Raw genomic sequence first — 25,676 nt, 5'->3', positions numbered from 1 at the left:
CATTCATGCTGCTGAGATTAATGAACAGCATCAACAAGTGACGTGACGCACTGGACCAGAGCTTATTTGGACAGTGCTGCTGGATTAAGACTGTCAATTATCTCTCCTAGATGACTTACTTGACTTACCTCTTGACCCCGTTGGGAGCGTAACGTGTCAACCATGACACTCTTTCCACCACTTTTCTGCGCTTTCACCTCGTGCCTGGTTTTTGTTGGTTATTTTGTTGCCAGGATGCAGTGGTCATGGATATCTGCAGTGCTTACTATTTTCAGTAGATGGTGCTCTTCAACCAGTTAAATGTACCTGGTCAAAATGTGTAGTACAGTGTGTATAGCTGGAAATCATGATGACAAAAAAAGTGCAGGTTATATTACACAGATGATATTACCGTTACAGTTGAAGTCGGAAGTTTACATACACCATAGCCAAATACATTTAAACTCAGTTTTTCACAATTCCTGACATTTAATCCTAGTAAAAATTCCTTGTCTTAGGTCAGTTATGATCACCACTTTACTTTAAGAATGTGAAATGTCAGAATAATAGAGAGGATTTACTTCAGCTTTTATTTCTTTCATCACATTCCCAGTGGGTCAGAAGTTTACATACACTCAATTAGTATTTGGTAGCATTGCCTTTAAATTGTTTAACTTGGGTCAAACGTTTCGGGTAGCCTTCCACAAGCTTCCCACAATAAGTTTTTTGAATTTTGTCCCATTCTTCCTGACAGAGTTGGTGTAATTGAGTCTGGTTTGTAGGCCTCCTTGCTCGCACACGCTTTTTCAGTTCTTCCCACAAATTTTCTATGGGATTAAGGTCAGGGCTTTGTGATGGCCACTCCAATACCTTGACTTTGTTGTCCTTCAGCCATTTTGCCACAACTTTGGAAGTATGCTTGGGGTCATTGTCCATTTGGAAGACCCATTTGCGACCAAGCTTTAACTTCCTGACTGATGTCTTGATGTTGCTTCAATATATCCACATAATTTCCCTGCCTCATGATGCCATCTATTTTGTGAAGTGCACCAGTCCCTCCTGCAGCAAAGCACCCCCACGACATGATGCTGCCACCCACGTACGTCACGTTTGGGATGGTGTTCTTCGGCTTGCAAGCCTCCCCCTTTTTCCTCCAAACATAACGATGGTCATTATGTCCAAACAGTTCTATTTTTGTTTCATCAGACAAGAGGACATTTCTCCAAAAAGTACAATCTTTGTCCCCATGGGCAGTTGCAAACCGTAGTCTGGCTTTTTTATGGTGGTTTTAGAGCAGTGACTTCTCCCTTGTTTTACTGTGGATATAGATACTTTTGTACCGGTTTCCTCCAGCATCTTCACAAGGTCCTTTGCTGTTGTTCTGGGATTGATTTGCACGTTTTGCACCAAAGTACGTTAATCTCTAGGAGACAGAACGCGTCTCCTTCCTGAGCGGTATGACGGCTGTATGGTCCCATGGTGTTTATACTTGCGTACTATTGTTTGTACAGATGAACGTGGTACCTTCAGGCGTTTGGTAATTGCTCCCAAGGATGAACCAGACTTGTGGAGGTCTACACTTTTTTTTCTGAGGTCTTGGCTGATTTCTTTTGATTTTCCCATGATGTCAAGCAAAGAGGCACTGAGTTTGAAGGTAGGCCTTGAAATACATCCACAGGTACACCTCCAATTGACTCAAATAATGTCAATTAGCCTATTAAAAGCTTCTAAAGTATGACATAATTTTCTGGAGTTTTCCAAGCTGTTTAAAGTCACCATCAACTTAGTGTATGTAAACTTCTGACCCATTGGAATTGTGATACAGTGACTTATAAGTTAAATAATATTTCTGTAAACAATTTTTGGAAAAATTAGATAATGTTCTTACCGACTTGCCAAAACTATAGTTTGTTAACAAGAAATTTGTGGAGTGGTTGAAAAACGAGTTTTAATGACTCCAACCTAAGTGTATGTAAACTTCCGACTTCAACTGTATATGGTATAGATGTAGTTCCTGAGATGTTAGATAGACATTGCTGAGACTTTGGAACTCCAGCCAGTCAACAGGCTTCCAGAGACCAGCTCAGACCCCAGAACACCGTCCAGTTGCCAGCCAGAGAGGGAATTCCCCAGAGCACAGCAAATGGAGAGAGACCCACATGCCTAACACACTGCGGAGATTACCCCCTCGCTGTCAGCTAGCAGTCAACGGAACACCTAGAAAGCAGACGGAGTCTCTGACTCATAAGAAGCCACCTCACATCCAATCAAGCCCTGTGACATCATCAACACACAAAGCTGAACAAAGACTCCCAGCAGCCTCTCCTCCCTGCTTCAAAAACGGGTATGTCGTCAGGGCGGCACGTAGCCTAGTGGTAAAGAGCGTTGGGCAAGTAACCGAAATGTTTCTGGTTCGAATCCCCGAGCCGAATAGGTGAAAAATGTGCCAATGTGCCCTTGAGCAAGGCACCTAACCCTAATTGCTCCGGTAAGTCGCTATGGATAAATATAAATAAAATTACAATGTAATAGATCTTAAAAAATTGATAACTTTAAGTCTAGGAATTAGAACGTAGTTGATTTTTTAAATGTGAATTCACGTGTGATTCTGCTTGTTCGGTTCACAATTGTTCTGGTGTCTGTAACTCTGTCAGAACTAGAAGTGACACCGACCATAGAAATCTATGCTTGGAATCATTTGAACTGACTGTACCGTTGTCCTCCACTAGATGGCGCCCTAAGAGGGCATCAGACACACTGTGCCGGGACAAGAATCAAGAGACTGGGTGTGTGTCGCCACTGCTCAAGACGCCCCGTGCAGAGTTCAGTGGTCAGTGTCTCACACACAAACACACTCACAGAGAGTTCATTGAGGTGAAATCCTAGCCTACCATTCAATCTTTCTCACACAGTCCAAAACAATCCCTAGACAATGTGCTCAGGTTAGGAGGCCTGATGAAGACAATCTACACTTGTGGATGCTATGCTATTTTTGTGAAAATGTATTATTTCTCTAAAAACATTTTTCTTAAATGTTGGTGCTCAGTCTAGGCTGTAGATCCACAGCAGTCGGAGGTTGCTTATATCTACAAAGGCCTAACCAATTAAGGTTCAAACATACTTGTGTAATCATGAGTTTTCCTTGTTAAGTGTTTTATTGCTGTTTCATGGAGCAGTGGGGTTAACATTTAGCAGGTGTTGCTGTATCTAACCTAACCTCCCCCTGCGTTTCCCTCTTCTACATTGTGCTGGCAAGCCTGACCATTTTCCTGGTTGGATAAACAAATGCTTAACTTTATGGCGTTGTTAAAAATGCCTGCAGTAAACAATCTCTTGCCGTTAGACTGCTTTTCTTTTAACTCTTTCTCGTTCAGGAGACGTCATATTTAGCTGTGTGCTTTAGCCAACTCCTGTGGCTATCGCTGTCATGTCATACCTGTAGACAACCAGGCTACTGTTTCTCTGTCAAAATGGAACGGTTGTTTTACTAGCTTATTTCGTTGTTTCAGGTCCCGCTGGGGCCACCCATACAAAAACGTTTATCAAAGTCACTTTGGATAAAAGTGTCTGCTAAATGGCATATCATTTATTATTCCTTTTCTGTTTTACATCTTCCTCGGGAGATTCCCAAATGTCTGTGAGATGCAGCCCAGTGGAGTCGGAGCAGGATTCTGCATCAGAACCGGCTCCAGAAAGAGAGGTGGACAGTTCCTCAAAGACGGACGACAGGCGCTCTGTCTCCCCGGGAGACTCAACATGGAGGAGACGTGACTCTGGGATGAATGGATCTCCACCACAAAACACAGAGGTAGGATTATGGTTGTGTCTCAAGTGGGACCCTATTCCCTAGATAGTGCACTATAGTTAATAGGATGCCATTTGGGACACATACAGTTGACTGGCCTCAGGACTCACATAAAGATGTCTAGTAGAAAACAATTGTTTATACTTACTAGTCTGGTACATAGTTATTGGTCGTAACCATACTTGTTAGCTAGCTAGGTTGAGCGTTGGCTAGCTTTTTCAGGCATGGTTTGTTAGTGTTGGCTAACTCAGTGTTGCTAGGTCTATTCCTTACAGTGAAATGACAACAGTGAACAGCCAAGTTGTTTAACTTCCACCCTATACAGATAGTCCTGATTCAGCTGAGCTGGTAGCTCCATATCTTGCTACAGGATAACACCCCAGGGTAGCTTGGTCTATAGAATAGTATTGAGTCTTGTAAAGTGTGGCCTATATGAGAACAAGCTGGTTAGTGTAGGGGCATATGCAGGCTCATACATTTTCTTTTAGGATTTATTTTTTCTAGTTGATTGTAATCATTTCTAGGGGAATTTCTGTTAGGTTAACCCCTGTGAATAGTAGTCCTACCTGGTGTGCTTTCAGAAGGAGAGGACGGGAAGCTCAGGATCACTGCAGAATCAGATCAAGAGGACTAGTGGTTCACCAGGGACGGGCCCCAGGGGAAGTGTCCCTGTCCCAGCAGGCCACCGAAGCCAGAGCTCAGATAGTGACGACCCTCCCGACCGCCCCTTGATGTCAGGGGCCAGAGGGGCATCCACAGGGTCCCCGAGACACCCCCTCTCCGCTGTGGCTTCAGTGACCCAGGCCACACGGGAGACGCGGTTTTCCTTTAGCAGGCCTCCCCTCCGGGCTAACCTCACAGACAGAGAGAGGAGGCCTCCCCTCCGGGCTAACCTCACAGACAGAGAGAGGAGGCCTCCAACCAGGTGTCTCTCCCTCCATCTCAGGCTGAGGAGGCCCAAGCCCACCTCCACAGAACCTAGTAAGTTGACCCACTGTTGAACCCTTCATAGCATATTGATCAGAACATACCACATCGCGCATAGACTGGCGGTTTGACATCACATACTACTCTGTAATACGAGTGTTGTTACACTGAACCAACATTATAAACGAAGCAAAATGCCCTCCTCACCCAGTGGCATCAGTATAGAATATCGTCCGACACCAATGGATGAACAGGCGAGGAAGCGGTTTCAGCTGTATGTCTTAGTGGGGTTCAGGGCTTTACATAACAGGCTGGCTAGTATCACGATGCTCAATACTAAAACGATACCACAGCAACAACAGAAAGAAGGCGTATTAGACAAATACCCAGAATGGCACTTGATCCAGACAGATAAACTCAGCTACTGTTATGCAATCAGTTTGACTTGTTATTACTAATCTAAGTACCAAACAACATAATGGTCATTTATTTGAATGGTAAATCTGCATTGATAAACCGGGTGAATCAAGATGCAGCCTAGGTCTATTCACAATACAGGTGAGTGCATATTATTCAACAGGAGTGTGTGCATTGAGCTTGTTGTAGCTGATATTATGGGGCTGCAGATGATAAACAATCCTTTCCGTTTAGGACTTATTTTATGGGGAACTGTTAGAACATATTATTTGATTGTACTGATCAACATTTGCATAGAAGAAGCCATATCTTTCATCAAAGTGTGCGGTGTCTCTTTAAGAAAGCGATGAGGTCATTTGTAAGGCAGAATGTGGCTGAGGAGTCTGACTTTGTGGCTATGCAAACCAGACTGGGGGCGAGGGAGACTAAGGGTGCGTTCGTAAATTCACTCTGGCTAGAGCAGATTAAAAACTGATGAATTTACGAACACGCAACACCTGTTGAATATTACCGGTGTCAGTAAACATTGGCAAAAAAAACATAACTAAATTGTATCCAGAATCACAGTTAGTCACCAACGCTCTAGATAACATGAAAACGGCCTAACCAGCTCTGCTAAGACCAGTAAAATGGTCAGAGTGAGGTGTTCTCTCATTTATGTCTGGAAGTAGCTAGCCAGCTACAGAACGCTCGGATCAACCTTTCTCCTCGGCCAGAGCGTCCAGTGTACTCTGAACGCTCCCGAGATCGAAACACTCTGAATTTACCAACGCACTCTGACACACTGTAAGCAATTTACAGGGAAACTCCCTCTGCTGGCATGGTGCACCACCACCGTGGCGTTAGAATGGAAGGACCTAAGCTCCACCCCTATAACCAACACTAACCTTAACTTCTATGCAACTAAGCCACGCCCATAGCCACTGATTGGATCTGTGGTGAGCTGCGTCCTTAGCGAGGACCTGTCTAGCAGAGACCCATGGGCTTCCTCTCTCTAGCGGAGTCTTGGCCCTTCAAATCCCCAGTGATTAGGTAGTAACGAGTACAGGAGCCTTCATAATGATGATGACATGGGGAGCTAGGGAGCCAAGAAGCGGTTGGAAGAGAGAGGAAACTCAAGCTTGGGTTTGTAATTTTCGGTACAGGCAATATTTGCCATTAAAATATATTTTTGTCAACATGGGGCTGGGGCATCACCAGGGGAATGATGAGGACACAACATCCGATGAGGATCCTCATCTGGTCTGCATTTGTTCTCTCTTCTCATAATGGGTCCTAGTTACAGCTTTACAAGCTCTTTGTGGTCAGAGATGTGTAGCCAGAGGCGGGCATGGGAAACCATCAGCTGTCAGCGGTGCTGAGAGATTAATGCCTGGCTCCACCGCAGAGGGGTGGCTCACTTTTTTTGAGGTGTGTGTGTGTGTGTGTGTGTGTGTGTGTGTGTGTGTGTGTGTGTGTGTGTGTGTGTGTGTGTGTGTGTGTGTGTGTGTGTGTGTGTGTGTGTGTGTGTGTGTGTGTGTGTGTGTGTGTGTGTGTGTGTGTGTGTGTGTGTGTGTGTGTGTGTGTGTGTGTGTGTGTGTGTGTGTGTGTGTGTGTGTGTGTGTGTGTGTGTGTGTGTGTGTGTGTGTGTGTGTGTGCGTGCGTGTGTGTGTGCGTGTTCACATGCACTCAAAGTGCTGACAAGGAAAAGACCACAGTGATAACGAGAGAAGACTTGGTTATTCTCAGTCCCCTTTATCCCTCCATGTTAATGTACCATGCATGGTGGAGGATAGAGAGGAGGCAGGCAGGCAGGGAGAGAGAGGAGGCAGGCAGGGAGAGAGAGGAGGCAGGCAGGGAGAGAGAGGAGGCAGGCAGGGAGAGAGAGGAGGCAGGCAGGGAGAGAGAGGAGGCAGGCAGGGAGAGAGAGGAGGCAGGCAGGGAGAGAGAGGAGACAGGGAGAGAGAGGAGGCAGGGAGAGAGAGAGGAGACAGGGAGAGAGAGAGAGGAGACAGGGAGAGAGAGGAGACAGGGAGAGAGGAGACAGGGATAGGGAAACGGCAGGAAGTGGGAGGAGGAATATGTAGGTCCCGTGTGGATCAGTTGGTAGAGCATGGCGCTGCAACACCAGGGTTATGGGGAGGAGGGGGAGGGAGACAAGTAGTCACCCAGATTACTGTGGATAGCCAAAGCTCCCTATAAAGCCCATTAGTCCTGTGTCTGTCTACTGGCACTTGACCCACACTGACCCAATCCCCTTCCCCCCTCCACTTCCCCCTCCGACTCTGGGTCCTTCCGCTGCTACCAGGAGCTTCTAGTCCACCTTTAATTAACCCATTGACTTTGTGTGAGCAGCTAACAGCCATCTCCAGCTATGTCCGTGGTCCTATGTCAGGACCTGTACAATGTAGGCTAATCTGTATTTATGCCAAAGGTATTGGTGAACAACAGGATGTAGGCTAATATTGCGTACTTCATCATAACCAATGTGATATATTAAAAGGGAGGTGCATTTAAAAACGTGATTGTTCTTAAAAAAAGATTATGCTATTTTCACATTAATATCACACTTAATATCACTGAAATTATGATAATGCCCTTTTTCTGTACGAGATGTTAGAAAACAATGCCTTGAATTTCAGCTTGTTCTGGTGGGATGGAACTTTTGGCCCACATCATGACATCACAATGTGATCTGATGATAATAGACCAATGACTGTTCATCTGGGTAAGGGGGTGGGCTCTAGACCATCCTATCAGCCAATTTTTTTATTTATTTTTTATTTCACCTTTATTTAACCAGGTAGGCTAGTTGAGAACAAGTTCTCATTTGCAACTGCGACCTGGCCAAGATAAAGCATAGCAGTGTGAACAGACAACACAGAGTTACACATGGAGTAAACAATAAACAAGTCAATAACATGGTAGAAAAAAAGAGAATCTATATACAATGTGTGCAAAAGGCATGAGGTAGGCAATAAATCGAATAATTACAATTTAGCAGATTAACACTGGAGTGATAAATCATCAGATGATCATGTGCAAGAAGAGATACTGGTGTGCAAAAGAGCAGAAAAGTAAATAAATAAAAGCAGTATGGGGGGTGAGGTAGGTAAATTGGGTGGGTAGTTTACAGATGGACTATGTACAGCTGCAGCGATCGGTTAGCTGCTCGGATAGCAGATTTTTAAAGTTGTTGAGGGAGATAAAAGTCTCCAACTTCAGAGATTTTTGCAATTCGTTCCAGTCGCAGGCAGCAGAGAACTGGAAGGAAAGGCGTCCAAATGAGGTTTTAGCTTTAGGGATGATCAGTGAGATACACCTGCTGGAGCGCGTGCTGCGGGTGGGTGTAGCCATCGTGACCAGTGAACTGAGATAAGGCGGCACTTTACCTAGCATAGCCTTGTAGATGACCTGGAGCCAGTGGGTCTGACGACGAACATGTAGCGAGGGCCAGCCGACTAGGGCATACAGGTCGCAGTGGTGGGTCGTATAAGGTGCTTTAGTAACAAAACGAATGGCACTGTGATAAACTGCATCCAGTTTGCTGAGTAGAGTGTTGGAAGCTATTTTGTAGATGACATCGCCGAAGTCGAGGATCGGTAGGATAGTCAGTTTTACTAGGGTAAGTTTGGCGGCGTGAGTGAAGGAGGCTTTGTTGCGGAATAGAAAGCCGATTCTTGATTTGATTTTGGATTGGAGATGTTTGATATGAGTCTGGAAGGAGAGTTTGCAGTCTAGCCAGACACCTAGGTACTTATAGATGTCCACATATTCTAGGTCGGAACCGTCCAGGGTGGTGATGCTAGTCGGGCGTGCGGGTGCAGGCAGCGAACGGTTGAAAAGCATGCATTTGGTTTTACTAGCGTTTAAGAGCAGTTGGAGGCCACGGAAGGAGTGTTGTATGGCATTGAAGCTCGTTTGGAGGTTAGATAGCACAGTGTCCAAGGAAGGGCCGGAAGTATATAGAATGGTGTCGTCTGCGTAGAGGTGGATCAGGGAATCGCCCGCAGCAAGAGCAACATCATTGATGTATACAGAGAAAAGAGTCGGCCCGAGAATTGAACCCTGTGGTACCCCCATAGAGACTGCCAGAGGACCGGACAACATGCCCTCCGATTTGACACACTGAACTCTGTCTGCAAAGTAGTTGGTGAACGAGGCAAGGCAGTCATTAGAAAAACCGAGGCTACTGAGTCTGCCGATAAGAATATGGTGATTGACAGAGTCGAAAGCCTTGGCCAGGTCGATGAAGACGGCTGCACAGTAATGTCTTTTATCGATGGCGGTTATGATGTCGTTTAGTACCTTGAGCGTGGCTGAGGTGCACCCGTGACCGGCTCGGAAACCGGATTGCACAGCGGAGAAGGTACGGTGGGATTCGAGATGGTCCGTGATCTGTTTGTTGACTTGGCTTTCGAAGACCTTAGATAGGCAGGGCAGGATGGATATAGGTCTGTAACAGTTTGGGTCCAGGGTGTCTCCCCCTTTGAAGAGGGGGATGACCGCGGCAGCTTTCCAATCCTTGGGGATCTCAGATGATACAAAGGAGAGGTTGAACAGGCTGGTAATAGGGGGTGTGACAATGGCGGCGGACAGTTTCAGAAATAGGGGGTCCAGATTGTCAAGCCCAGCTGATTTGTATGGGTCCAGGTTTTCCAGCTCTTTCAGAACATCTGCTATCTGGATTTGGGTAAAGGAGAAGCTGGGGAGGCTTGGGCGAGTAGCAGCGGGGGGGGCGGGGCTGTTGGCCAAGGTTGGAGTCGCCAGGAGGAAGGCATGGCCAGCCATTGAGAAATCAGGGCTGTCTATGTAAATATCTTCACATTTGTTTCCTAACGCCGACACGATCAGACGGAGTGTTTGAAGGGCGAAATGAGGCTCAAGGAAATGCACTCAGTTCCTGATGTTTGGTATACTCAGTGTAAATGATAAAACAAATATATGTTGGAGTTATTTTCATTAAATTAACAGACAGTGATTTAAAAATAAAATTACAAAGATTGCTTGGGGGCTTTAAAAATCGTGATAATGGCTAATCATTCATCAAAGTAGTCATCTTGAATACAAATAGATACCACTCCAATCCTCTTAAGTCTTTCACTGACTGTTAGTGTGCCAGCAACTGACACACTCATTAACACACTGACTTGAAAGTGACAGTCTCAGTAGGTGGTAGAGCACAGAAAGGAGCTCCTGCTCTCAACTTCAGTGACAGTCAGTGTGCCAGCAGCTCCTTCGTGAAGCCACCCCATTGACACACTAACTAACGGTGTCAGTGTCACTTCAAGGTGCCAGTCCCAATAGGTGGCACCATAGATATAGAACAGTCATTGGTGGTACAGCAGGACAAGGTGCTCCAGTTCTGGCTAGCTCAGCGCTGAGCGTCACACTCCAGATTACTCCCTGGCAAGCCTATTACCCTGGACCCACCAACCCCAGCCTTGGCATGGACCAGCCTCAGTGTGTGTAGGCACCTTACTATATACAGTACAATCCCCTCACCCACAGACTGGTGTATACACATGTCTCTCTCTGTCTCTCTCTCCTCTCTCTCTCTCCTCTCTCTTTCTCCTCTTTCTCTCTTCCCTCATTTTGAAAGAAAGGCTAGTATATTCTGGGTGCTGCTACCTTCCGCTTATCATTTAAGCCCAACTTTTTTACACCCAGCTGCTGCAACAGACCGCTGGCTTGTAATATTATTAGTTCCCGTTGTTTGTATAACGACAGTGTATAATCACCATACTAAGTTGAGTGTCTCTGTATGTCAGTTGTGCTGTCCAGTGAGGATGAGGAGGACATGGATGATGAAGAAGAGTGCCCCAGGCTGAAGACCCCACAACAGAGCCCCAGGCAAGGCCAACCCACCCCAGAGGAACATGTACTCAAACAGGTAGGAGGGATGGGAGGGGGCATGTGTCTCTAATGATCATGGTACGTCATCACATGTCAGAGGCCTATTCACTTTAAGTGAGTAGAATTCTAATGATATGGTTCTAATTCTATGGTTGCCTGGACAAATAACATATTGTCTGGTTTGAAAAATATTAGAGCATTTGACAATCAGAGAACATCAAATCAAGACGGACATTTTTATATGCAGTACTCAGAGAAGACAGTGCTCAGAGAAGCCAGCTATTTCAGACTTGGATTGAGAGGTCAGACTTGGAGAAGACAACATTGTAGCCAATATCACGACTGAGGTGAGGTTTGCCAGCTCTTGTCAGTTAACTGCCTGTCTGTAACACATGTAGAGGTTCAGCTAGCTAGCACACAGTGGGGATTGGGAATGTGTAAGTAATAAAAGAAACCAGTCTGGTGCTGTGAGATAATTAGTAGTAGAAAGCCTCCCCAGTGGATGTTTTAGAAGAAGCAAGGTTAAGATCCAACATGTTTGTTATTGTGTTTCGAGACGCTGTAGAGGAACAGATGTAACCCTTGTTGTTGAGCATCTTGAATAGAGCTTCCCATCTCTGTTCTATGATTTCTATGTTGCTCAGTGCAGTGTCTCTTCTACCATTACTGTAGCTGGAGGGACCTAGCTGAAGGGCCTCCACCTTAAACTCCATCCACTGTAACTTGTTGCAACTAAAAGACAAGACATCACCAATTGAAAACATTCTAGGAAATCTTGGTCGATTTGCTTCCAGGAAAGCCTTTGTTTCATGCCTGGGAAGAAATCTATTTAAGCAGTTGAGGTAAATATGAGGTGTTTTATGCAATATTGTGAATTATTTCCATGTGTGCCGGTGCCCCTGTGTTGTGATTGACAGGCTGTGGTTGGAGAGAAGGTCATTGGGTCACAGAGCGTATCGGAGCACCAACCTGGCAGCACACAGCCACTGCCTCCTATCATGGAACTGTCCTTCTCTACACTGCACGCTGGGGTGGTCCGAGCACAGGCCAATGGAAACCTGGTGGTAAGACACTTTGGCTAGTGGTGTGTGTAGGTCACTCTATCTTTGTGTACACATAGGCGTGTGGTTGTACGCCACATTTGAAATTAGCTGAGCATAATACCTGTGCGTTCCAAATTTGTGTCTCAGTTGAAGCCTTTATGAATGGAAGACAGAAACAACCAGGTTCTTTCCCCACTGTCCTGATTTCACATCAATATTTGCCCAGCTTCTTTCTCTCTTTCTTTCCATGCTCTCTTCCAGATAGCTTCCCCCTTAATGGGATTGGCCCATCACTAGTTTTTGTTCCTGGTTTATATTTTAATAAAGGACATGTGTTGTCCAACGTCTTAATGGGCCAGTCCTCACAAAATAGGACTTACATATTACACTGATGGGACGGATGGAGAGAGCTGTAATAAAATAGAAGATCAAATATGTGTCGCTACTTTGAACACTTCGAACACAACCTTGACTGGCAGTCTCATGAACCCACATGCCAGTCTCTTGCTGGAACAATAACATGATAAGCAACTCAAGACCATAACTGGCAAAACATCGGCAGTTTATCACCAGGTGTTCTACAAACTCCCATCAAGTCCATTCAAGGGCCATAAAATCCTTTAACAAGCAGTTAAGAAATAGTGTGGTGCTAATGACAGAGTACTGGGGTGAATGAAACCGTGGTCAGTGAGTCCGGAGCAGTTGCCTTGTGGTCAATAGTGTCAGACTGTTGTTGTTTTCCACTGTGACATCAGCACAACAACAGGGAAGTCCCCATTGCCTATTTTATTGATTGATTTATTTAGCTGCTTTTGTCATGTCTGGAAACGTTCCTTCTGTTGTTGAACGAGGCATTGTCTTTTTTATTGACAACCCTTTTAAACAGAATATGTATTATTCTGTTATGATTGATATTGTTTCCATAGCAACCATGCTAAATATGTCCAATGTGAATACCTATTTAATCCTTTCAGATCTACACAAGTGCATCTGGTCTGGGCTAGGGGAATAAGGGTCTAGGGGTTGGTCAAGACTGAGCATCAGGGTCAGGGGTCAGTCTACCCTCCTAGTATATAAACCCAACAGGATGCTGTATAATATCCCTCCACCTGTCTTCAATCTCTTCTCCTTTACCTCTTCTCTGATCAGCTATTTTATTCATCCTCTCTCTTATTACATACCGTAATGACAACATGTCAGCGTTTTCCTCCTGCTAATATATTTCATCTCCCTCCTCTTTTTATAGGTAACAGATGATGGCATCACTCTACCGCTGAAAGGTAATCACTGACAGCTTGACATTGCAGCTGTGTGTGTGGTGGAGTATGACCTAGCCTAATGATCAGATGGGGAAAGATGATAAAAAGGTCTCAATAAGCCTCAGAGGGTGAAGTCACTGTGTGTTTTAGTCTTTACTGCAACACATGCAGGGTCCTCCCCTTCCCCAGGGGGATCATATGGGCTCCATAGCTTCCCTGAGCCACCATCTGCCACCACATAGATGATGGCCCCCTTCTCCTCTCCTCAGATGACGTTAACGGGGCACAATCTGTCATAGATTGCGGCCTGGCGTCATAGATTGCGGCCTGACATCATAGATTGCGGCCTGACGTCATAGATTGCGGCCTGGCGTCATAGATTGCGGCCTGGCGTCATAGATTGCGGCCTGGCGTCATAGATTGCGGCCTGACGTCATAGATTGTGGCCTCAGTGTCTTTGTGATGAGGCTTAGGTCAAGGTATTCAGATGAGGAGGGCAGCGAGCAGATGAGTGGCAGTCTGTTAGTGCCATCGTGCCAACTCCTTGGCCTTCATTGTCATGCTAAACATGTTTGGCTTGACAATAAGCAAATGAGTTGGCAAGAGCACAAACAGATCTGGGACCAGGCTAGTGAAGTCAGACTGGCAAACACACTTCTGTTCTGAAATCCATTGTCTAGGAAGGAAAGGTAGGCGGCCAGTACGATGCAAAAAACCTGTAGTTAAGGATTTACAGGTATTATATACATGTAGAAGGATCAGATCAGCCTATTCTATATTTAAGCAATAAGGCCCGAGGTGGTGTGGTATATGGCCAAAACAACTGTATACCCTGGCTAAGGGCTGTTCTTAAGCACGACGCAACGCCCAGAGGTGCCTTGCTATTATATTATAAACTGGTTACCAACATAATTAGAGCAGTAAAAGTAAATGTTTTGTCATACCCGTGGTATACGGTCTGATATACCACGGCTGTCAGCCAATCATCATTCAGGGCTCGACCCACCCAGTTTGTAATATTAATTATGTGTAATGATTTAATTCCAGCCTGACGTTCCCTTCGATAACCCATCTTTAATCCTTTATATAAATCTCATTACGGTTACTCTTGTTATTGTCCCATGGCTTACCATGTTGTTTACTGTAGGTGAGCATGTAACGACCCTGGTCAACTGTCTGGGTCACACACTTTTGCCCCCATACACACACTTACACCTGAACACACACACACCTCTACACACTTACCTGTTTTTCTCTGGACTGGGTTAGGGTTAAGAAGCTCAGCTTAGGGTTCTATTTACGTTTGGCGACGGTTGGCCATACTGGTTTGCACGACCTTTTCACCCCACTTGACTCCGGGTGCATCTGTGGATCTTACTAATGTCCTAAGACGCTTATGTTGAGCAGGAGGTGGTCAGTTAGTGAGAGCATGGTGCTAGTAACTCCAGGGTCTTGGATTCTTAACCCCTGATAGTCAGTGTATTAGACAGTCTTTCTTCATTCTCCAAAATACTGTATAAGATCCTTAAATAAATTATAGAAATAATCCAACAAAAAATACTTCCCTGTCATCTGATATCCAGTATGATCAAAACAGAATTATTACACCCCCCCCCCCCCCTTTTCCAACAGATTCCAGGGTGTCATCCGAGGAGGAGGGGGGGGTGTCGGTGAGCCTGGTGGCGTCCCAGCTCAGGGGGTACGCGGTGTGGGACGGGGGTCTAGCCCAAGACGGGAGTCTCTTCCAGGGTAGTCCCGGCCGAGCGGCCCCCTCCCTGCTCTTCCTCTGGGTGTCTGAGGCCCAGGCCAACCTGGTGCAGACAGAGCTCTCAGCCCTCCACCCCGTTACACTGCCTGGTAAGACTACTGTACCAACTGGGAGAATTAAGACAGAGAAATTCATTACAGTGTTAGTCGAGACTTGAGAGTCCATGTTAACTTTAAAAGAGCTCACTTGAAAAAGAGACGTCAATCTCAATGTGACTTCCCTGGTTAAATGAGGATAAATACATCTATAGTAATATGAATAGTGGCTCAACATATTTTCACCAGATGCCGAGAATTTGATGATAAATTGGGACTGGTGTTCCGTCCGATCCAGAGGTGGATTAATTGAGTTCAAGGTTCAATCAAGCTGTGAAGGTCAACAGGAAAACAAACTTCCCAAGATTCTGCCTCCAAAACCTAAATAAAGTCAAGGAGGGGTAGAAGTGGTGCGTTGTCCTTAATGTGGGCTAGTTACTGAGTATTAGTGGGCGGATCACAATGCAGCACACCGTCATGATTCAACCTCATGTTCTCGAGGAAAGAAAGTCATCACCTGCCAACGTGTGGAACAGTGTGTTTCTCTGTGTGTGTATCTGTCCGTGTGTTAATGTGTGTGTGTTCCCTCCTATTGTGGATATATAGGTCAGGCCTGTCCATTCCTCCTCCTGGTCCTAGGAGAACAGCTGGGTGATCTGCAGGCTGCTCTGCTAGCCTCCATGCTGGATGTAGAGGCCTTCCGTCAGGGCCGCTCCTACGACCTGAAGAGCCCTCTGTCCTGGGCAGACGGCCTGGCACTGATACACAGCTGTCCCCAGGACGCCCACCTCCTCACCCTGCTGGGGCAGAGCCTGGTGGCAGCAAAGGTCAGTATAGTCACTCAGGAGCTCAGAACTGTGTGAATATGTCTGTGTGTCTGTGTCTATGTGCTTGACAGTGTGTATATACCTCTGTGCTCTTTCGTCCCCTGTCCCACCAACTCTCCATCCTTCTGCCTTAAGATGCAGAGGTATACATTGATAAACCTGTTATAATAATGTCTGTGTTATTCAATCCACTGGGAGGTCTGGGTGCTCAACATAACAGCAGGTTCTATGAAGGCCAGTTAGTGGCGCCAGCTAGAAGAAGTGGCCCTGTCAGCACGCACACACACACACACAGTGTGAGTGGCCCCTGACTTAGTTTTGATGAAGTGACAGTGTCCAGTGAGGGGAGAGATGGAGGGATGGGGAAATTGGAGGGATGGAGATTGGGAGATTGATGGATGGAGATATAGAGATGGGGAGACTGAGGGGTGGAGATGGGGAGACTGAGGGGTGGAGATGGGGAGACTGAGGGGTGGAGATGGGGAGACTGAGGGGTGGAGATGTAGAGATGGGGAGACTGAGGGGTGGAGATGTAGAGATGGGGAGACTGAGGGGTAGAGATGTAGAGATGGGGAGACTGAGGGGTGGAGATGTAGAGATGGGGAGACTGAGGGGTGGAGATGTAGAGATGGGGAGACTGAGGGGTGGAGATGTAGAGATGGGGAGACTGAGGGGTGGAGATGTAGAGATGGGGAGACTGAGGGGTGGAGATGGGGAGACTGAGGGGTAGAGATGTAGAGATGGGGAGACTGAGGGGTGGAGATGTAGAGATGGGGAGACTGAGGGGTGGAGATGTAGAGATGGGGAGACTGAGGGGTGGAGATGTAGAGATGGGGAGACTGAGGGGTGGAGATGGGGAGACTGAGGGGTGGAGATGTAGAGATGGGGAGACTGAGGGGTGGAGATGGGGAGACTGAGGGGTGGAGATGTAGAGATGGGGAGACTGAGGTGTGGAGATGGTGAGACTGATGGGTGGAGATTAGAGGTCGACAAATTAATCGGAATGGCCGATTAATTAGGGCCGATTTCAAGTTTTCATAACAATCGGTAATCGGCATTTTTGGACACCGATTATGGCCGATTACTTTGCACTCCACGAGGAGACTGCGTGGCAGGCTGACAACCTGTTATGCAAGTGCAGCAAGGAGCCAAGGTAAGGTGCTAGCTATATTAAACTTATCTTATAAAAAACAATCAATCTTAACATAATCACTAGTTAACTACACATGGTTGATGATATTACTAGTTTATCTAGCTTGTCCTGCGTTGCATATAATCGATGCGGTGCCTGTTAATTTATCATTTAATCACAGCCTACTTCGCCAAACGGGTGATTTAACAAGCGCATTTGCGAAAAAAGCACTGTCATTGCACCAATGTGTAACTAACCATAAAAATCAATGCCTTTCTTAAAATCAATACACAAGTATATCTTTTTAAACCTGTATATTTAGATAATATTGCCTGCTAAAATGTATTTCTTTTAACTAGGGAAATTGTGTCACTTCTCTTGCGTTCTGTGCAAGCAGAGTCATAGTATATGCAGCAGTTTGGGCCGCCTGGCTCGTTGCGAACTGTGTGAAGACCATTTCTTCATAACAAAGATCGTAATTAATTTGCCAGAATTGTACATAATTATGACATAACATTGATGGTTGTGCAATGTAACTGCAATATTTAGACTTAGGGATGCCACCCGTTAGATAAAATACGGAACGGTTCTGTATTTCACTGAAAGAATAAACGTTTTGTTTTCGAAATGATAGTTCCCGGATTTGACCATATTAATATTAAGACTTAATTATGTTTATTATAATTAAGTCTATGATTTGATAGAGCAGTCTGACTGAGCGGTGGTAGGCAGCAGCAGGCTCGTAAGCATTCATTCAAACAGCACTTTCCTGCGTTTGCCAGCAACTCTTCTGTGCTTCAAGCATTGCGCTGTTTATGACTTCAAGCCTATCAACTCCTGAGATTAGGCTGGCAATACTAAAGTACCTATTAGAACATCCAATAGTCAAAGGTATATGAAATACAAATGGTATAGAGAGAAATAGTCCTATAATAACTACAACCTAAAACGTCTTACCTGGGAATATTGAAGACTCATGTTAAAAGGAACCACCAGCTTTCATATGTTCTGAGCAAGGAAATTAAACATTAGCTTTTTTACATGGCACATATTGCACATTTTCTTTCTTCTCCAACACTTTGTTTTTGCATTATTTAAACCAAATTGAACATGTTTCATTATTTATTTGAGACTAAATTGATTTTATTGATGTATTATATTAAGTTAAAATAAGTGTTCATTCAGTATTGTTGTAATTGTCATTATTACAAATATATACACTGCTCAAAAAAATAAAGGGAACACAATGTAACTCCAAGTCAATCACACTTCTGTGAAATCAAGGGCAACAACCCAGCAGCAGGACCGCTACCTCCGCCTTTGTGCAAGGAGGAGCACTGCCAGAGCCCTGCAAAATGACCTCCAGCAGGCCACAAATGTGCATGTGTCTGCTCAAACGGTCAGAAACAGACTCCATGAGGGTGGTATGAGGGCCCGACGTCCACAGGTGGGGGTTGTGCTTACAGCCCAACACCGTGCAGGACGTTTGGCATTTGCCAGAGAACACCAAGATTGGCAAATTCGCCACTGGCGCCCTGTGCTCTTCACAGATGAAAGCAGGTTCACACTGAGCACATGTGACAGAGTCTGGAGACGCCGTGGAGAACGTTCTGCTGCCTGCAACATCCTCCAGCATGACCGGTTTGGCGGTGGGTCAGTCATGGTGTGGGGTGGCATTTCTTTGGGGGGGCCGCACAGCCCTCCATGTGCTCGCCAGAGGTAGCCTGACTGCCATTAGGTACCGAGATGAGATCCTCAGACCCCTTGTGAGACCATATGCTGGTGCGGTTGGCCCTGGGTTCCTCCTAATGCAAGACAATGCTAGACCTCATGTGGCTGGAGTGTGTCAGCAGTTCCTGCAAGAGGAAGGCATTGATGCTATGGACTGGCCCGCCCGTTCCCCAGACCTGAATCCAATTGAGCACATCTGGGACATGTCTCACTCCATCCACCAACGCCATGTTGCACCACAGACTGTCCAGGAGTTGGCGGATGCTTTAGTCCAGGTCTGGGAGGAGATCCCTCAGGAGACTATCCGCCACCTCATCAGGAGCATGCCCAGGCGTTGTAGGGAGGTCATACATGCACGTGGAGGCCACACACACTACTAAGCCTCATTTTGACTTGTTTTAAGGACATTACATCAAAGTTGGATCAGCCTGTAGTGTGGTTTTCCACTTTAATTTTGAGTGTGACTCCAAATCCAGAACTCCATGGGTTGATAAATTTGATTTCCATTGATAATTTTTGTGTGATTTTGTTGTCAGCACATTCAACTATGTAAAGAAAAAAGTATTTAATAAGAATATTTCATTCATTCAGATCTAGGATGTGTTAATTTAGTGTTCCCTTAATTTTTTTGAGCAGTGTATATAAAAACCGTCCGATTAATCTGTATCTGCTTTTTTTTGGTCCTCCAATAATCGGTGTCGGCGTTGAAAATGTATAATCAGTCGACCTCTAGTGGAGATGGCTTGTTGGACAGAGTTAGTGGGGGGGTGGGATCACACCCAACCAGCTGCAGAAGTGAGCTTGGTCTCTACTGCCTCACAGGTCCTAGAAGGATGGAGGAATTACACAGGCAGTTAGAAGGGATCTGGGTGGGCGAAGGTGTGTGTGTGTGTGGTGGGGATGATGAGTACGGCAGGGGTGATATGTGATTGGCAGAGAGTGTGTGTGTGTGGCGGGGGTTGTGTGTGTGGTGTGTGGTCCAGGGAGGGCCCAGGAACATCAGGGTTTTTGGGGCCAGCTGGCATAGACCAAAGTAGGCGTTAAAGACCTCGTTGGGGTCTTTATGAGCTGGCTCCCTTGACCTCATCTGTGGACGCAGCAACATGCACGCATTTTGCGTACCAACTATGCAATTCTCTGTCCATGTACGCAGGTACAAGATCCGAGTTAAAAGTACGAAGAAATGAATAGGGCCCGATTTTTTTTTAATATATTTTTTTTACATTTTAATAAAAAATAAATCCACTGAGTAAATCTAACATCCCGATTCTCGAGCTGCAAAACACAGACATGTACGGAGTTTGTGTCAACGGACATGAAGATTAATACATAATTACTCGACGCAGCTACCCCCGTGTCTGCCCCTCCTATTTGTTGTGATGCTGAGTTTGCTGACTGTCAGCTGTACGTCAACACATGGACAAATCCCTTTTCAACTCCGTGTGTTGTGGAAAGGTAAACACATTTTTTCAAGCTAACGTTAGCGAACATAAGATGGACATTCAGTGGGCTCTAAAGTGCCAGCAGTTCACTCGCATCTGCTAGTGAAAGAAATTAAATGCAAATACGAAAAATAACTGGTCGCATTTGTGCGATTGTGATATACTTTTAATTCTGCGTCCCATTAGTTGTATTTTCCACACAACCTGATAGACTAACTTTAATTATGATCTACGTCACAAAAAGCATTACAAAAGTATAATAAAAAATAAATATAAACATATTGGCATTAAATGGAATGCTGTCAAGAAAGTACCTATTTCAACCTTTTATAGACTTCATTTGGTACAATTCTAGAATTGCGATCAGACTCACAAACAGCGCGCGTGCTGGGAAAGAAAACCCCAATTCGACGCGTGCTATGCGCGCGAATTGTATCTCCAATTTGCCGCCCGCATCTGGTACTCTAAAAAGTTGGACAGAGTTGGCAGATCTGCAGCATGTCTGGCCAACACACACACAGTGAGTGGCGTCATTCTCTTCCTCTCTGCTGTTCATCATCAGAGCAGACCTTGACTGTATCATCTCGGTCCCACTCATTCTCATCACTCGCCAAAACTTTGAATTTGATCACCTGAATCTGTAGAGTGATGACTTATGACTTCTGACAGGTGATTCTGTAAAGTTTTTCTGTTCTGTTCTTGTTCCGATCAGGGGAGCCCCAGTCGGACCAGAGCGAACCACAGAAGCAGAGAGCCTTACTCCAGACTCAAGGGCCTGCTGCCCACCAGGTGAGGGCAGTATATCTTGCTGCCCACCAGGTGAGGGCAGTATATCTTGCTGCCCACCAGGTGAGGGCAGTATATCTTGCTGCCCACCAGGTGAGGGCAGTATATCTTGCTGCCCACCAGGTGAGGGCAGTATATCTTGCTGCCCACCAGGTGAGGGCAGTATATCTTGCTGCCCACCAGGTGAGGGCAGTATATCTTGCTGTCCACCAGGTGAGGGCAGTATATCTTGCTGCTCACCAGTTTATTGTTATGGATGGTTTTCAATGTAGAATATACTACCTAGTATATTACTAACTATATTAGTTAGTATTAGTTGTTGCTGTTTACACATGAACTATTGTCTCTCTTCATCATCAGGTTGATCCAGTACCCACCACTCCCTTCTAAAGGGGGAATCACCGTGACAACAGAGGACCTAGACTGTCTGGACAGTGGCCAGTTCCTCAATGACGTCATCATCGACTTCTACCTTAAGTGAGTTCTAGTGATCTGCCTGTGGACCAATGTTTTTCTCCTGTCATGTGAACATCTTAGCCAGCTGGCAGACGTGTAACCAGTGATTATACAACGGGTGGGTCTAATCCTGAATGCTGATTGGTTCAAACCACAACTAAGTACAATGAAGCAGGACTAAGGGGACTTTTCTGACCAGCATCCCATTGACAGGCTGACCACCCAAAACCTAAAACTGACCATTATCATAACCAAACCCTAACATTAGCTTCATTTAACATATTTGGAAATCAGCCACGTCCCCATAGTTTAGCTCAGCCACACAGCATGTGACAGTACAGCAAAACCTCAGCATCTTCCTGTCCCCTCAGGTATCTTCTCCTGGAGCGGGCCCCGGGGCCCCTGGCAGAGAGATGTCATGTCTTCAGCAGCTTCTTCTACAAGCAGCTGACCCGCAGGGACACGTCCCTGGAGGAGGAGGCTGCCATCCCGTAAGGAGATCAGCACTCAGCGTCTTCTAACAGCTTAGTGGGCGGCTCGGCCGCGCGTCACATGGCGCCCCGCGGGGGGCTCATGTTTGGTCTTAGGCTCCTGGCGGCGTGCTCTACGTGTGCTGGTGGCTTAGTCACATGCTAACGATGTTAATGATGGTATTGACAGAGAAGATAAGGAGCATTTTAGATAAGGAGTATTGTTAAGAGATATTCTTCCTGGATTGTGATGGAAGGAGTAGTATGTGTTGCTGTGAAGTGTTTCCCCTCTCCTTCCTCTCAGGGCCAGGGACAGGAGGCACCAGAGGGTGAGGACGTGGACCCGCCATGTTGACATCTTCAACAAGGACTACCTGTTTGTGCCTGTCAATCACAAGTGAGTGAGAATCATAGACACGCATGCACTCACACACACACACTCTCACACACTCTCTCACAAACACAGCGCGCGCACACACACACATACACACACACACAGTCACACACAGAGAGAGAGAGAGAGAGAGAGGGTAGAGCCAAGACTTGGACCAATAATGACACCATTTCTGTTGATCTCGCAAAGCAGAACAGAATACTTCTACTCTACAGAATACACTACTCTACTCTACTCTACACTACACTATACTATACTACACTGTCTTACCCTGCCCTACACTGCACTGCCCTACACTGCCTTACCCTACACTATACTACACTATCCTACGCTACTCTACACCACTACTCTACACTACATTACTCTACACTACTCTACTGTACACTACATTACTCTATACTACACTGCTCTACACTACACTACTCAACACTACTCGACACTACACTACTCTACTCTACACTACACTACACTGCTCTACACTACTCTACTGTACACTACATTACTCTATACTACACTGCTCTACACTACACTACTCAACACTACTCGACACTACACTACTCTACTCTACACTACACTACACTGCTCTACACTACACTACTGTACACTACATTACTCTATCCTACTCTACTGTACACTGCATTACACTGCACTGCCTTACTGTACACTACATTACTCTACACTGCTTTACACTACACTACTCTACTGTACACTACATTGCTCTACACTACACTGCTCTACACTATACTACACTACACTATATTACTGTACACAGCATTACTCTACACTACACTGCTCTACACTACACTACTCTACTGTACACTACACTGCTCTATACTACACTACTCTACTGTACACTACATTACTCTACACTACTCTATACTACACTACTCTATACTACACTACTCTACTGTACACTATATTACTCTACACTACTCTATACTACACTACTCTATACTACACCACTCTACTGTACACTACATTACTCTACACTACACTACACTACTCTACTGTACACTACATTACTCTACACTACTCTATACTACACCACTCTACTGTACTCTACTGTACACTACATTACTCTACACTACTCTACACTACACTACTCTATACTACACTACTGTACTCTGCTGTACACTATATGTCACGCCTGACAGAGACGGGGCCAGCTGTGCGTACCTTCATTCATATGGCTGTGGAATGATGGCGGTCTGGATGGAGTGATGCACAGCGTCACGTTCCCTGTTCCCTTTAGGACCACAGTAGAAGGGTTTTAGTCTAGATACTGTACCTTTGTCAACACGGTCTTCTGTCCCCGGCACAATGATTTAGAGCCCTGCTCAGTCCGTGGAGGGTGGCTCTAGCAATGCCAAGTGCTGTAGGTTCAATTCCACCCACAGGGGAATGTATGCAGGCATGACACTAAGTCGCTTTGGATGTCAGTGTCTGCTAAATGGCATATATTATGATATACAACTGCAGACCTATTGTACATATCTTAATGGGTTTTCAGTATAAAAGCATCAATGACAATACCTCCCGACTGACGTGTAGCTGGAAAATGGGCTAAGCTCCAGATACAGATTTATATTCTGACACGGTATCTTCCAGAGTGTTGCTATACAAGAGAATCAGGCCAGGCTAGGACAGGGAACACAGCCAGGCTAGGACAGGGGACACAGCCAGGCTAGGACAGGGGACACAGCCAGGCTAGGACAGGGGACACAGCCAGGCTAGGACAGGGGACACAGCCAGGCTAGGACAGGGGACACAGCCAGGCTAGGACAGGGAACACAGCCAGGCTAGGACAGGGGACACAGCCAGGCTAGGACAGGGGACACAGCCAGGCTAGGACAGGGGACACAGCCAGGCTAGGACAGGGAACACAGCCAGGCTAGGACAGGGGACACAGCCAGGCTAGGACAGGGAACACAGCCAGGCTAGGACAGGGAACACAGCCAGGCTAGGACAGGGGACACAGCCAGGCTAGGACAGGGGACACAGCCAGGCTAGGACGGGGAACACAGCCAGGCTAGGACGGGGGACACAGCCAGGCTAGGACGGGGGACACAGCCAGGCTAGGACGGGGGACACAGCCAGGCTAGGACGGGGGACACAGCCAGGCTAGGACGGGGGACACAGCCAGGCTAGGACGGGGGACACAGCCAGGCTAGGACGGGGGACACAGCCAGGCTAGGACGGGGGACACAGCCAGGCTAGGACAGGGGACACAGCTGTTCCCTATAGTGTCTTGTGAATGCCATTTACTCCACTAGACTGACTGGTTTCTCTCTTTACACATTGAAACAACACATGCTGCTCATTGCTCTGTATTGCCATGATCAAATATATCTAGATGAGAATGTAGATACGGTAACACAGATCTCTGTATCCCCAGTCCATTACGCTTTCTCTCCTAGGATAGGATTAGAGGAACTGTAATGTCCCCGAGGGAAGGATTGTCTTGTATACAGCAGTACTGTGTGTCTAAAATAGACACTGTACATTACACACTGTACATAATATATACCTTATACGTTACTCTTATCATACACATTGAACACTTCTCATATAGCCACATACATGATACATTGCACATTCCCTTGTCTGATTCCCCAGAGCCCACTGGTACCTTGTGGTGATCTGTTTCCCTGGCCTGGAGCAGGCCCAGCATGAGGAGTGGTCCGGCCCAGCTGGAGTGGAGGCCAACGGGGGGAAGAGGAAATGCCAGCCCCAGGCTTCAACTGGGCCTTCTCCAGAGGCCAGCAACCCCAAACTGCAGAACGGAGCAGGTGCGTTGGACAGCGGCGATGCATTGTGTGTTAGTAATATTTACCTTGGCAGAATCTGACTTCTCTCACCAGGGCCCTGTAATAGTGTTTCTAATCAGCCCGGGTTGCGTCCACATGCTTTGTTTAACTTTAATGACCAAATTAACGTTGGGTTAGATCGTTTTTATTTTGCCTCAATGTTGTTGGAAGGTAGCTAGGGGGCTGTTTAGGCTGCGATGTCAGTCCCTAACTACCCGTTAAAACCCTATGTTAGGGCTTATGTTGTTATATACAACTCCAGACCTCTGAAAATGATGTCTCTCTCAGAAAACTGACGATTAGGGGGTGTTCTAGCCATACCTGGATGTGATGTTTATGTTATGTGTGCATGTTCATGCGTGTGTGTAATTGAATCCCAACTGCAGATGGAATTATTTGGTTGGCCTGGTGGCTGTAGTTCAGGTCTAGCGTGCCCTCCATACCCAGCCAAGAAACACTGAGAAATGGAGCATGCACATTTGGCCATAATACCACAGAACAAAATCAAAGTAACTAAACATTTGCTGCTGGTTTTAAAAGGTGTGTGTGTGTGTGTGTGTGTG

At 46.1% G+C, this 25,676-nt stretch overlaps 1 protein-coding gene across 5 annotated transcripts in view; it reads left to right on the top strand.

Moving 5' to 3' along the window:
• senp7b (SUMO specific peptidase 7b) overlaps nucleotides 1–25,676 on the top strand; it is a 54,341-nt gene that overhangs the window by 25,794 nt on the left and 2,871 nt on the right. For 2 of the 5 annotated variants that reach the window (XM_071330269.1, XM_071330268.1), the window contains exons 4-17: nucleotides 2,036–2,323; nucleotides 2,709–2,809; nucleotides 3,603–3,787; nucleotides 4,366–4,765; nucleotides 10,879–11,000; nucleotides 11,881–12,027; nucleotides 13,253–13,286; nucleotides 14,898–15,122; nucleotides 15,675–15,895; nucleotides 20,913–20,989; nucleotides 21,347–21,463; nucleotides 21,814–21,933; nucleotides 22,217–22,309; nucleotides 24,923–25,095. In XM_071330269.1, the coding sequence (XP_071186370.1) occupies nucleotides 2,036–2,323; nucleotides 2,709–2,809; nucleotides 3,603–3,787; nucleotides 4,366–4,765; nucleotides 10,879–11,000; nucleotides 11,881–12,027; nucleotides 13,253–13,286; nucleotides 14,898–15,122; nucleotides 15,675–15,895; nucleotides 20,913–20,989; nucleotides 21,347–21,463; nucleotides 21,814–21,933; nucleotides 22,217–22,309; nucleotides 24,923–25,095 (2,303 nt within the window). The remainder of the gene's footprint in view (nucleotides 1–2,035; nucleotides 2,324–2,708; nucleotides 2,810–3,602; nucleotides 3,788–4,365; nucleotides 4,766–10,878; nucleotides 11,001–11,880; nucleotides 12,028–13,252; nucleotides 13,287–14,897; nucleotides 15,123–15,674; nucleotides 15,896–20,912; nucleotides 20,990–21,346; nucleotides 21,464–21,813; nucleotides 21,934–22,216; nucleotides 22,310–24,922; nucleotides 25,096–25,676) is intronic. The other 3 variants (XM_071330272.1, XM_071330271.1, XM_071330270.1) reach the window with 2 other exon arrangements.

The sequence above is a fragment of the Salvelinus alpinus genome, chromosome 10, assembly GCF_045679555.1.
Source record: "Salvelinus alpinus chromosome 10, SLU_Salpinus.1, whole genome shotgun sequence".
NCBI lineage: Eukaryota > Metazoa > Chordata > Actinopteri > Salmoniformes > Salmonidae > Salvelinus > Salvelinus alpinus.
This window is presented reverse-complemented; position numbering and strand designations above follow the sequence as displayed.